This window comes from Sebastes umbrosus, chromosome 6 (genome assembly GCF_015220745.1).
Source record: "Sebastes umbrosus isolate fSebUmb1 chromosome 6, fSebUmb1.pri, whole genome shotgun sequence".
NCBI classification, from domain to species: Eukaryota; Metazoa; Chordata; class Actinopteri; order Perciformes; family Sebastidae; genus Sebastes; species Sebastes umbrosus.
The window spans coordinates 7,473,972-7,486,084 of NC_051274.1; the positions used below are offsets into that span (position 1 = coordinate 7,473,972).

General features: G+C 39.5%; 1 protein-coding gene across 1 annotated transcript; it reads right to left on the reverse strand.

The window, feature by feature from the left end:
- Nucleotides 1-7,028: 7,028 nt before the first annotated feature.
- Nucleotides 7,029-10,190, reverse strand: LOC119490264 (tripartite motif-containing protein 16-like). The gene has a single exon (XM_037773541.1). It carries the CDS (start codon nucleotides 9,966-9,968, stop codon nucleotides 8,301-8,303), a length of 1,668 nt encoding a protein of 555 aa, XP_037629469.1. The 5' UTR covers nucleotides 9,969-10,190; the 3' UTR covers nucleotides 7,029-8,300.
- Between the last annotated feature and the right edge of the window lie 1,923 nt (nucleotides 10,191-12,113).

Genomic DNA, 12,113 nt, shown 5'->3' on the forward strand with positions numbered 1-12,113 from the left:
GTATACTGGGAAATACTAAATTCGGGTAGGCCTATACTTCAGAGTTGAGATATACATTATTTTATTAGCTTCATAAAAAGATTAAATTATTATGATTGGTAGGCTAAGGAAGCTATTCAGATTTTTCATGTGCATTTTATATCTTTTTTAATGAATAGATTAATTAATCCCGTACAGGTTTCCCTACAATATATTTATAGATTATTAATAATAATGATAATTGATATCTGCATCAGTATATTTAGTGTAGGCCTACTATGTGACTCATGGGGTGGGGGCAGTGTTCATGGCAGAGTCGGTTAACAATGTATGATGAGGGCTCTGAAAGCACATGGGAGAAGTTTGTCTTAATGGCTTTCTGCCAGAAATCTCCTTAAGTTTAGGTATCAAACCCACTTAGTTATGTTTAGGAAAACTTCATGGTTTGGGTTAAAATAAACCCTTTCTGCCAGAAAGCCCTGAAGGCAAACTGTTTCTGTCCTGTTTTTAATGTTATTTCTTCAATGCAACGTATCCCAATGTTTGCAGCATTGCGCATGGAAGCGCACCCTCCATATTCACCATATCAACCTCTTATAATAATGAAGGTCTGTCTTTGACACAGGGTTGTCTTTTTCGGGACAGAGACAGAGCAGGACCGATATGTGAGGATCTAACGGTAAAAGTGACCCTCAGACATTTCTACATATCACTCGGTTTTGCTGTTTTGCTGCTGCTCAAACTACATTATCATTTTTGTCCTGTCAAGTTTATTATTACATTGAGTTTTTAATGTTGTTTCTTAAATGTAAAGTATCCCAATCTTTGAAAGATCTAGATTATTACATGTAATAACACACACCTCTTTTACCATTAGATATATTGAATGGCATATCTAATGAACTTAACAGCAGACCAACCACAGAGTTGTCAGTACTGTTCTTTTAGACTGAACTTGAACACACTGATGTTGTTCTTCTACAGAGCATGTTTAGAGTGGTTTCATCAGACACAATTGCAATGTTTCCCTTCTCCCCCCCCCCCAGTCTCTATTCTGAGATCTCACTTCTTAGAATATTTTAGTTACATACAGTTTAACTGAACTTCCATCCAGTTTTAGCAGAGTTAAGAATGTAGCAAAGTTATACTGCGTTGTGGAGGATCCCTGTCAGTTAGCACAGTTAAAAATTGACTGCAGTTTGGTTTGAAAACCCTGAGTTCGATGTTAAAACAGGGGCCATGTTGCCCAGATCTATTTATGCAGTGCTTCCCATTTAGAACAAATAAGTCTTGTGCTTTAATTTTCTCCCTGAACTTCAGGATGCTTCAGCACAGCAGGAGACCATGGCTCAATGGCTCAGCAGAGACCAAAGCACAAGGAGGGACGAGTGCTGGGAGGGAAACAGAGAGTCTATTTATGTACCCCCAAAACCCTCCTTTTATTCTTTTAAAAATTTTAAAACATATCTGACTGCGATTGAAAACTTAAAACAAAAAAATTCTAAAATGGCAAAAACTAGTTAACAAAATTAGATTATTTAGACATTTCAAATTTATTCCAATTCTTTAACAGACCTCAATTTTTTCTTTTCTTTTGTTTTCATTCATCTTTTCCTTTCCTTTAATTTTTATATAATTTTTATACTGTGAAATATATTTGCTGTTTTTTTTTGTTATAGAAAAATCTGAACATGTTTATGTAACTACTGTATTGAACTTTCGAAATAAAGTAAGGGGAAAAAAAAGTCTGATTGCAGCCTCGGATGGGGCGGTCCTGTAGAGAGCACTGCTCTGATTGGTTCGTAGAGGACAGGAACGTCCACTTGTTCTTCTTCTGTAGTTGGCATCCTGTTTGTCCATCTAGTGAGACATCTAGTGGCCATTTTCCACTGAAACTACTTTTCTGCAGATGTATTTCTGTGCACAAGATAAATAAATTATTTAAATACTTTTTTGGGGTTTTTCAAAACTTGACAATTATCGTAATCTTATTTTTTTCATGTTTTATATATATTCATATATAAAAATCAAGAAATATCGGTGGCTTTCTAATAAAAATGAAATAGAAAAACGCAAGAATGTTTATTTACACTGTACAACTAAGTTGAATGTTTACACGAGACAAAAGTTAATTTAATATTTTTACTTTAATTAGAAATCTTAATTGGTGGGGAACATACATTATACAAACACACAGAGCCTCGACCGTAAAATACATAGAAAGTGTTCAAATCTCACATTTTCCATGATGGAAGTTAGTTGATACTTACTACTACCAACAAACATGATCCAGGACTCATCTCACCCAGGCAACCACCTGTTCATTCTGCTGTCCTCTGGGAGGCGCTATAGGCCTATTAAGACCTTCACCTCCAGACTCCTGAACAGTTCTTATCCATGCACAATAAAAGAACTGAACTCTCAGTAGTAGTTATGCACTATCACTGTGACGTGCAATATTATATCCTGCAGGAATACGGTCTGGGTATCATCGGATATTCCGTTTTTCCTTTGGAATTCAGAAAGGAAAAAACGTTTTTTTATTTTTTTCGTTTTAAACCAAAAACCAGAAAACGGCCGTTTTCTCGTTTTTCGTTTCTGAATCAAAAAATGAAAAACGAACCCAAACCGGGCCGTTTGTTTGTTTTTGCGAATTCCTTTTCTCATTATTCGTTTTGAATTGAAGAACGGAAGTCACGTGGGTTTTTCGTTTTTTCGTTTTAAACCACAAACGAAAAACGGAATCACGTGGTGCTCTGTTTGTTTTTTGTTTCCAAACGAAAAACGAACAAAAACAAATTAAAAAAACGATCCAATTTAGTTTCTTCAAGTTTCTTTCTGTCATTTTCTCCTTTGAATCGAAGAGCGGAGAACGGCAGTCACATGACCAGGAAGTGAAGGCAAACATGTCAAAATAAAAGCCAAGAAGATAGTGTGGTCATTCTATAAAAGTGTAACATTATTTAAGCACAGGATCGAAGTAACAGTAGAAGATAAATAGGCTAAATAAATACATACTGTACCTAAAAAAGCCTAATTAATTATATATCCTAGACACCTACACTGTGCCAAAATCATGGAAATTCACAATAATTAGGCCTGTGCTAAAAAAGCCAGCCGCAAGTAAGCCAAATGATCTTTGGCCCATCGCAATAACCTCCATATTGTGTAAAACCATGGAACGAGTTCTTGCCAGCCACCTGACCAGCACAGTGGCTACTAAGCTAGATCTGCTCCAGTTCGCTTAAATAAGAGCGACAGAGTCCCAGACGACGCTGTGCTGACCGTCCACAAAACACCTGATGCATCCTAAAGGTTATGCCAGAGCTTTATTTGTGGATTTTAGCTCAGCTTTTAACTCAATGAAGACGCATATTCTCCTGAAAAGGCTCCTTGATCTCAACATCAACACAGGGTTAGTTGTGTGGATCAGAGGGTCTGTGTCAGGGAGAACATGTCAGACAGGCTGCCCACAAGGCTGTGTTCTTTCCTCTGTGCTATTCTCTCTTTTTACTAATGAATTTATGACCAATGAGAAACATTTTAGACTGTTTAAGTATGTGGATGACATGGCCTTAGTTGGCCTTTTACAGGAAACAGGCCCACTAGGTGAAGCTGCCTATCTGGCCCACACTACAGCCCTTCAGACACGGTGTCACACTAGCCAGCTAGAAATCAATGTTGCCGAGACGAAAGAATTAATCATGTGCTGCACAAAACAACATTTGATCACAGAGCCAGTTTCACTTGATGGCCAACATGTTGAAATTGTGGAACACTTTAAATACCTCGGTACAGTCCTGGACACCCAGGTGAGCTTCTCTGTAAATACAGAGTATATTTTCAAGAGATGCTCACAGCGACTTTATCTTCTAAGGAAACTTAGTGGCCTCGGTGTCAGCCGGCAGATTTTAGAATTAGTGTACAAAACTATTGTTGAGAGGGTTTTAACCTTTAACCTTCCTGCCTGGTACGGTCACCTACACTGTATATAGAAGAATAAACTGTCTAGGATTGTGTCAATGGTAGGCAAAATAGGTGGTAAACCCCAAAAGCCCTTGACTCAACTTTTTACAGAAAGGACGAGGAAGAAAGCGAGGAGTATCCTGGCAGATAGCTCCCATCCTTTCTGCAGCCAGTCGGGAGGAGCTATAGAGCCCCTCTGGCAACTAAAAATGTGTTTAAAAAGTCTTTCATCCCAAATGCCATCAATACTCTTAACTCAACACAGTGACTGAGCAGATCTGAGCCACAGACACTGACATGAACTGTTTTAATGTGTAACATAACCTGTCTCTGTTTTTTACTAACTGCTGTCTGTTGTTTTCTGTGTTTTGTGAGCCGAAGAGAAAAATCCACCTTGGTGGACAATAAAGTTTGATTGTATTGATCAGTTCATATTGAAGGGCCGTCAGCTTTACAATTTATTTTGGAGGGAGATTCGGTACCAGTGAAGTCAGTGCATTTTATGAGTGGGCCTTCTGTGACGTTACCCACCGTAGGGGTCAGAGGTCACCACTCCTCAATCCCCAAGGATTTTCTTTTCAGTAAAATTTTCAATTTTGACGCATTTATAGATGAAAAGTCAAGTCAATAATCATGGTCAATGATAGATAAGTATGGTTGATCAGCATGTTTGTCAACCTTCAGACATCATAGTGTAATATGATGATTAATCAGCCTGAGTTCACTAAAAAACTGAAATCACTAACTTTCTGTATTCTGTTTGGTGGTTTATGATGCTTTTCAATCATTTCTAGTCTGTTTGTTAGTATATGTAATTTAGTTAATTTGTTCGACATCATGATAATGCTGATTTTTCAACCAGTGGTTATGACATTAATGCCAGCTAGACAGAATAAAGCTCTGTCTGTCATGACAATAGAACTGTATTGAAGGCCTTTCCTTTACTCGGGTGACTCTTTACAGCCGTCTGAAGACAGCAGGTATCTGTTAAATCTACAGTATCTAGAGTGATGGAGTGGCCTTCAGTCCAGTACAGTATTGTCATGACAGACAGAGCTTTATTCTGTCTAGCTGGCATTAATGTCATAATCGCTGGTTGAAAAATCAGCATTATCATGATGTAGAACTACTCGGCTACAGTCTTCCTAATGGAGTGAAGGGATCAGGTGGAAGTGTCAGGTGTGTTGAAAGGATTAGCCACATAGTGCTTCTCACCTGCCGACATAAAGAAACAGCCCATAGTAAGAGTGTGAGAGAGAAAATTGTCAATTATGTGAGAGTTCTGTATAACATCTGTAGAGACCCTCCCTGTTGTATAACATCTATAGAGACCTTCCCTGTAATTTATCACACACTTTTTGGATAAAAGACATTCATGTGTTAATGAAAATAACAAAACAAAAAAATATCTATGTATGTACTTATTTGTGTATTTATTTAGCCTATTTATCTTCTACTGTTACTTTGATCCTGTGCTTAAATAATGTTACACTTTTATAATATGACCACACTATCTTCTTGGCTTTTATTTTGACATGTTTGCCTTCACTTCCTGGTCACGTGACTGCCGTTCTCCGCACTTCGATTCAGAAGAGAAAATGACAGAAAGAAACTTGAAGAAACTAAATCGGGTCGTTTTTTTAATTTGTTTTTTTCGTTTTTCGTTTGGAAACAAAAAACAAACAGAGCACCACATGATTCCGTTTTTCGTTTGTGGTTTAAAACGAAAAAACGAAAAACCCACGTGACTTCCGTTCTTCAATTCAAAACGAATAATGAGAAAAGGAATTCGCAAAAACAAACAAACGGCCCGGTTTGGGTTCGTTTTTCATTTTTTGATTCAGAAACGAAAAACGGGAAAACGGCCGTTTCCTGGTTTTTGGTTTAAAACGAAAAAATAAAAAAACGTTTTTTCCTTTCTGAATTCCAAAGGAAAAACGGAATATCCGATGATACCCAGACCCCAAACACACTGTGGTCAACCTGAACTTCAGTAGCAGGCTGAAAAAATACTAAAGTTAGTAGAAAATATACTAGAACAGTGTTAAAACATTAAAAACACAGGTGAGGTTTTTAAAAAGTGAAATCAAGGAGGACATTCAGTAAACGCCTCGGTTAGTGAGGGACACAAGCCAAACTACCACCAGGTTCTGTTTTTTGTTTTACTTTTTACTAAAAAAGGAGAATTCACTTTGACTAACAGAAGTCCCACACCCCTGACCATGATGTATGAGACATTAGAACGTTTCTGATGGGCTTAAAAACATGGTTTAAAACATGCAGACAAACTGAGTAGAGGTGCTTTAACCTCCACTACATCCCTGGTTAGCAGGATGAGGGCGCCCTCTTGTGTTGTGCATCAGGTTTCACATTTCTCTTGTTAACCTGCTGTGATGTTCACTGCAGGAAGACGTGTCAAAACTTCACTGAACCTTTGGCAGCTTCAAACAACATCAGTAAAGAGACATTTAAATCTATGTAATATCACACTATGTCAGTTTGTTCACAGGAGTCACACCCTGTAACACTGATGCTGCATTCAGGTCACACGGGAAAGATGGTAGAGAGGAGTTTCCACTTTACAAATATTATTATAACATCAGCTCTCAGGTTGTAAATAGTATTTGGGAATGTGAACTTTGAGGCTGTAGGTTAAATTTTCTCTGATGTCTTGAATTGTGATTAAACAACATTGAAATATTTGTAACCAAATGTAGAGAATCATCTACACAATATCTGTTGTCTCATGTGTGTCAGGACTCAACAAAACCTCCTCACACCCAAACTTCACCAAATGAATTTTACTATTTTAACAGTTTTTAAGTCTGTGTAATAAATCCTCTTTATTAACTAAGTGCACAAAGAAATAAAGAGAAAAAAAGCAGCAGTTGATAGAAAACTCTGCTCATTTCTCTGTGACAAACTGTTTTATTTGAAAGGACAGAGACTGACTGACTCTAAACATGAACACTGGACTTTGTGGTGTTTCAGGAGGAAAAACTGCCTCAGTTATTCTCTCATATTAGTTTCACATTTTCTCCATCAGCTTTGTATGATACCCTGGAATGAAGACAGGAAGAAAATACTTTGTTCATATTTGTTTATTGATTATATAAACCTTCAGTTTGTTCACACATCCCATCAGTAAAGTCTGTTAAATGACTCTTGTTCAATGATCTCATGTTCAGATTCACTTCATCAACACAATCAGTTTGTTTGACCAGAATCTCAGCGATGTGAACGAGAATAATTAAGGATCTCCTTAATGATTATGATCATGATAATTACAGGTTTATAAAGCTCATAGGTCTGCCAAACAAATAAATGTCAATACAAAGCGGAAAGAACAAAATGTCTTTTAGAGCACAGAGAAGTTTACATATTCATGCAGAGAAATATCAGTTCAGGTGAACAAACATCATCATGAGCAGTGAAACAGACACAGGAAGGAGTGCCACCTGAAGACACTCAAACATTTACAGAACAACTGATGAGAAGATGTCAAAGTACCGCCATAATGTTTGATTGACAGCTGATCTCTGTGCAGTGAAGAAATGACACAACAATCATCTCTCAGCAACAAACATGGAGACAACATGAGTTTAAGCCCCGGGACACACATGGAACATCAAGAGCGCGTGTTGGCTGCGTCGGGTGTTCACACCAGCTGCATGTCAGCTGCTGCTGTCAGCCCTTTCTTTCTACATAGAGTTTGCCTTTTAATGGCCATTTCATTTCATTACAAATATCATTTATATTTATTTTAGACAGAAAAAGGGTAAGAACTGTGTGGAAATTTGTAAATAATAGTAATAATCCACAATTAAAACCCTACACTTTATGAATTCATGGTGCTCTCCAAGTCACTGCAGGTTCCTCATCAATGACTGCTCATATTTCAGAATAAAAGCCTCGTGTTAACAAATGAAGGAATTTTGTCCATAGAAAAAAATGCTTGAGGGCTTTTATTTTGAAATGAGAGCAGGAAGTGTTGGTTTAAAAATAGTCTTTACTTTTTTTCATCTCTGTTACATATTCTACAGATAGACATGGAAACTGTATTAATGTAGCTGATATAATGTCAATATACTGTCAATAGATCACCTTCACTGTCTGTTGCTGCTGTGAGACGCGCGCGGCACGTGTCAAAAATAGACGAGACCTCTATTCTCTAGAAGAGATGCCGCTGTGATGCGCATGAGTCTCACGCGGGTAGTGTGGCTGCTCTAACCTGTTAACACGGACGGCGAAATAAAAATCAACATGTAACGCAGCCGCCACACGCTGCTGGCGTTCCATGTGTGTCCACGCCGTAAGAGTTAAAACACAGAATTGAACCCTTAAATGACTTCTGTCTATTTCAGTTTACAGAACTCAGCAGAGTCTCCCCACCAGTAATGAAGCCTAAGTCCAGCATAGAGAGGCTCAGTGAATGTGGTCTGGACTCTGTGGAGGAGAGTCATGGTTTCAGAGACGCTGTAGAAGGACAGAATACCTGCACTGTGATCCAGGTACACTCCTACTCTGGAGGACTGAGGACCTGAGACGGGGATTTTGACATTGTTGTACAAAAAGCTATAACTGTTTTCGTCACAATCTAACGCCCAAGATTTGTCATTGCATCCAAAATCACATTCACCCTTCCCTGCTCTCTTGATACTCTTGTATGCGACTGCTACATAAACTCCTACCCCTCTCCACTCCACCTCCCAGTAACAACGTCCAGTCAGACTCTCTCTACTCAGGACCTGATCACGTCCAGTGAATCTGTCTGGGTGACTAGAATGAGAGGGATTTTGTGGCATTAATGTTGCTTTTCTGTTCCCCTCAGATAATAACAGCTTTGTGTTTGCTGTGTTTGGATCCAGTGTGATTTCTCGTGAATATTTTAAGAACCCAGCTCTGGTCTTGGGCTCTGGTTGTGGCAGTAAAACATTCACTTCAGTCACTGTCTGTGAGATGTTTGTCCATTTCTCTCTCAGAACGTCCTGTAGTTTATCTCTGACTTCTGACACAGCCGCCGTCACGTCCTCAAAGTAGCTCAGAGGACGGATATTGATGCTGGATGTAGATTCACTGAGTGGTGACAGTGAGGGGTAGTTGAGTAGATACTGGTTGTTATCCTCTGTGTGTGACAGCAGCTTCATCTCAGCGTCTCTCCTCTTCAGCTCAGTGATCTCCTGCTCCAGCTTCTCCTGAAGCTCTTTGACTCGACTCACTTCGGTTTTCTGCAGGGATCTGACCTGCTGCTTCACATCACAGCTTCTTTTCTCCATGAGACGGATCAGCTCGGTGAAGATCTTCTCACTGTCCTCCACTGCTTTATCAGCAGAGCGATTGACAGCCTCCACCTCCTGTTGGAGCAGCTTCACATCTTTCTCTCTGTCCTGGATCCTCTGCTGGATGTTGAGTTGACTCACCTCCAGCTCTCTCTGCCTCTCAGTCCTTTCTGCTGCAGCTGAGACGGTGTCGTGGCCTTTATGTTCATCCACAGAGCAGAGATAACAGATACACTGCTGATCAGTACGACAGAACATCTTCATCACCTCATCGTGACGAGAGCAGATGTTCTCCTGGAGCTGCTTGGAGGGCTCCACCAGCTTGTGTTTCTTTAATTGAGCTACATCGTAATGAGGCTGGAGGTGTTTCTCACAGTAAGAGACCAGACACACCAGACAGGACTTGAAGGCTTTCAGTTTCCTCCCAGTGCAGACATCACAGGCCACATCTTCAGGTCCAGCATAGCAGTGATCAGCAGGAGCAGCTTGGAGTCCAGTCTTCTTCAGTTCCTCCACTAAAACTGCCAACATGGTGCTTTTCAGCAGGACAGGCCTCTGTGTGAAGGTCTGCCTACACTGAGGGCAGCTGTGGACCTTCTTCTCATCCTCTCCATCCCAGAAGCTTTTAATACAGTTCATGCAGTAGCTGTGTCCACAGGAAGTAGTCACCGGATCCTTCAGTAGATCCAGACAGATGGAACAAGATAAGGTTTCCTGCTCCAGCTGAACTCCTTTCTGCGCCATTTCACCTCTCAGTGACGACGACTGTCTGAGTTTCACTTCCCTATAACTGAAACTAGTTTGAGCTCTGATCTAATCAACATGTGTTATGCAGTGAATGGGGCCTGTCAGCTCTTGCACTTCACCACCATGTTGGTTACACCCATCTTCAAACTGTAGATCTGAAGGGGAGAGAACAAGGAAATAAACCGACAGCGTGGAGCTGTCTATGTTTGAGAGTAGGAAGAAGAGGGAGGGGTTATCAAGCTATGATTCATTCCAGGAAGCGGAGCTTGTGAATTTTTAACTCTGTGCGTTCCAGTACCCACACTACCATACTATTTAGTATGACAGAAAAAGATTTAGTATGTCCCAATACGTAGTATGTCAAATGCAGTATGCCAAAAATACCAGGATGTCCTACTACATGTGGTCGCATTTTGCAGAATGCAAGTAAGCACGCTTTTCTGACTGTTCTGACCCACAATCCTCTGTGCAGCAGATATATGAGCAAGAGGGTCAAAGGTCAAGGCGAAGTAGTATGTCCCAATACTGCATGCAACAGTGTGTACTTTGTAAGGACAGCTGCAGTATGTACTAAAAGTCAAAAGTATGCGATTTGGAACATAGCCTCTGTTTCCTCATTTGTAACGAAGCCTCGGTTAAAACCTGCTCCACATTTGAAAACATTTAAGTTTTTAGTTTTAAAATACTTCTTGGTGATGGCTCCATATTTCTCTGACTCATCCTCAAATTCAGTTCAGTTTTCTTTTACTGATCAAAACAGCTGTCTGACAGTCGGTTAGTAGAGCTATCAAACTAAACCATCATAAAATCCATGATTGCTGAATAATAACTAAATAAAAAATACTTCAATTTCAGAATATCATTCTGAGCCAAACCAGCATTTCAAGCTTCAGATGGGTTTAAATAAATATCATTAAACAAGTTTTTGGCTGCAACTCTGAATCCAGAAAGACATGATTGAACCAGATCAGCTGCTTCTGCAGTTAATTTGTTGATCAAAGTTCTCAATACTACTGTCACGCAAAATAAATTGCATTAAAAGTCAATGTACACACTAGTGAAACAACATCACACCACAGAGCACTGATGTCCAAACCAACAATTAAATTCTATTTCTATTGACGCACTTTGCAACATCAATTATATCTAAACAACAGCCTTCCTCAGAGCAGCCTTTTCAGAATTAATCAGAAAAAAAGACAAAACTCAGACAATTAAACTAAAATAACAAACAATAAATAAGTCTATGGACACCACAGCGGGTGCAACAAGCATTATTAAGCCACATAAATAAAATAACCTGCCATTTCTTATAGAATCAACAGCAGAATAAAACATCACCCAGCAGACAACATGGAGTCGTATAAACTATATAAACTCTACAGCAGCTGCATACACACATGTTAAAGTAAAGGACAGTTTTATACACACCATGTAGCAAACACACACACAATGCTCCGTTTCTATACAACACAGTGTTTGTTGACGTCCCTCTCTGTACAGGGAGTTACATCCATCAGTGAGTTTGTTGTACTCACCTGTCTGGACGTCATTCTGGGAGTCTTGTGCTCCATGAAGTCCTCCATGATCTGCTCCAGGTTCAACTCTGCTGCTCCTCAAAGTTTTCAGACATGTTGAGCTGAATGAGGCTCTGCAGTCACATCAGGGATTATTGTCACAAAACAGCAGAAAGGCCTCACACACACCTCACTGACGGTAAAAGTTCCTCAATGAACACAGACGTCACATCTGGAGGATGCACCATGAGCATGTTAAGATTTAGCAGGTTGGCCAGATCCATCATGCACCTGTTGGTCTGCAACATCTCGGGTGTGTTTGATTTGGGTCACAGAGCGTGCTGGCAGGGTGGTGCATTAAATCAGTGACAGTATGGTTCCTCACCAAATAACTATAACTAAAGAACTAATATCGGTCTGACACCATTTACCATGATGTATGACACAATGCACTTTTACTAGAAAGGTTTTTATCAGACTAAAAATATGTTCATAACTGAAACTGTAGACAAACTGAGTTGAAGTGCTTTAACCTCCACTACTGATATTTATTGATCAGTGCTATCGACACAATTCTTCAGAAAAAAAGCATCAATATCAGAATAAACTTCTGACACACAACCCA

Excerpts from the sequence above, each read along its gene's own strand:
- LOC119490264 (XM_037773541.1), bottom strand. The coding sequence starts at position 9,968 with ATGGCGCAGAAAGGAGTTCAGCTGGAGCAGGAAACCTTATCTTGTTCC.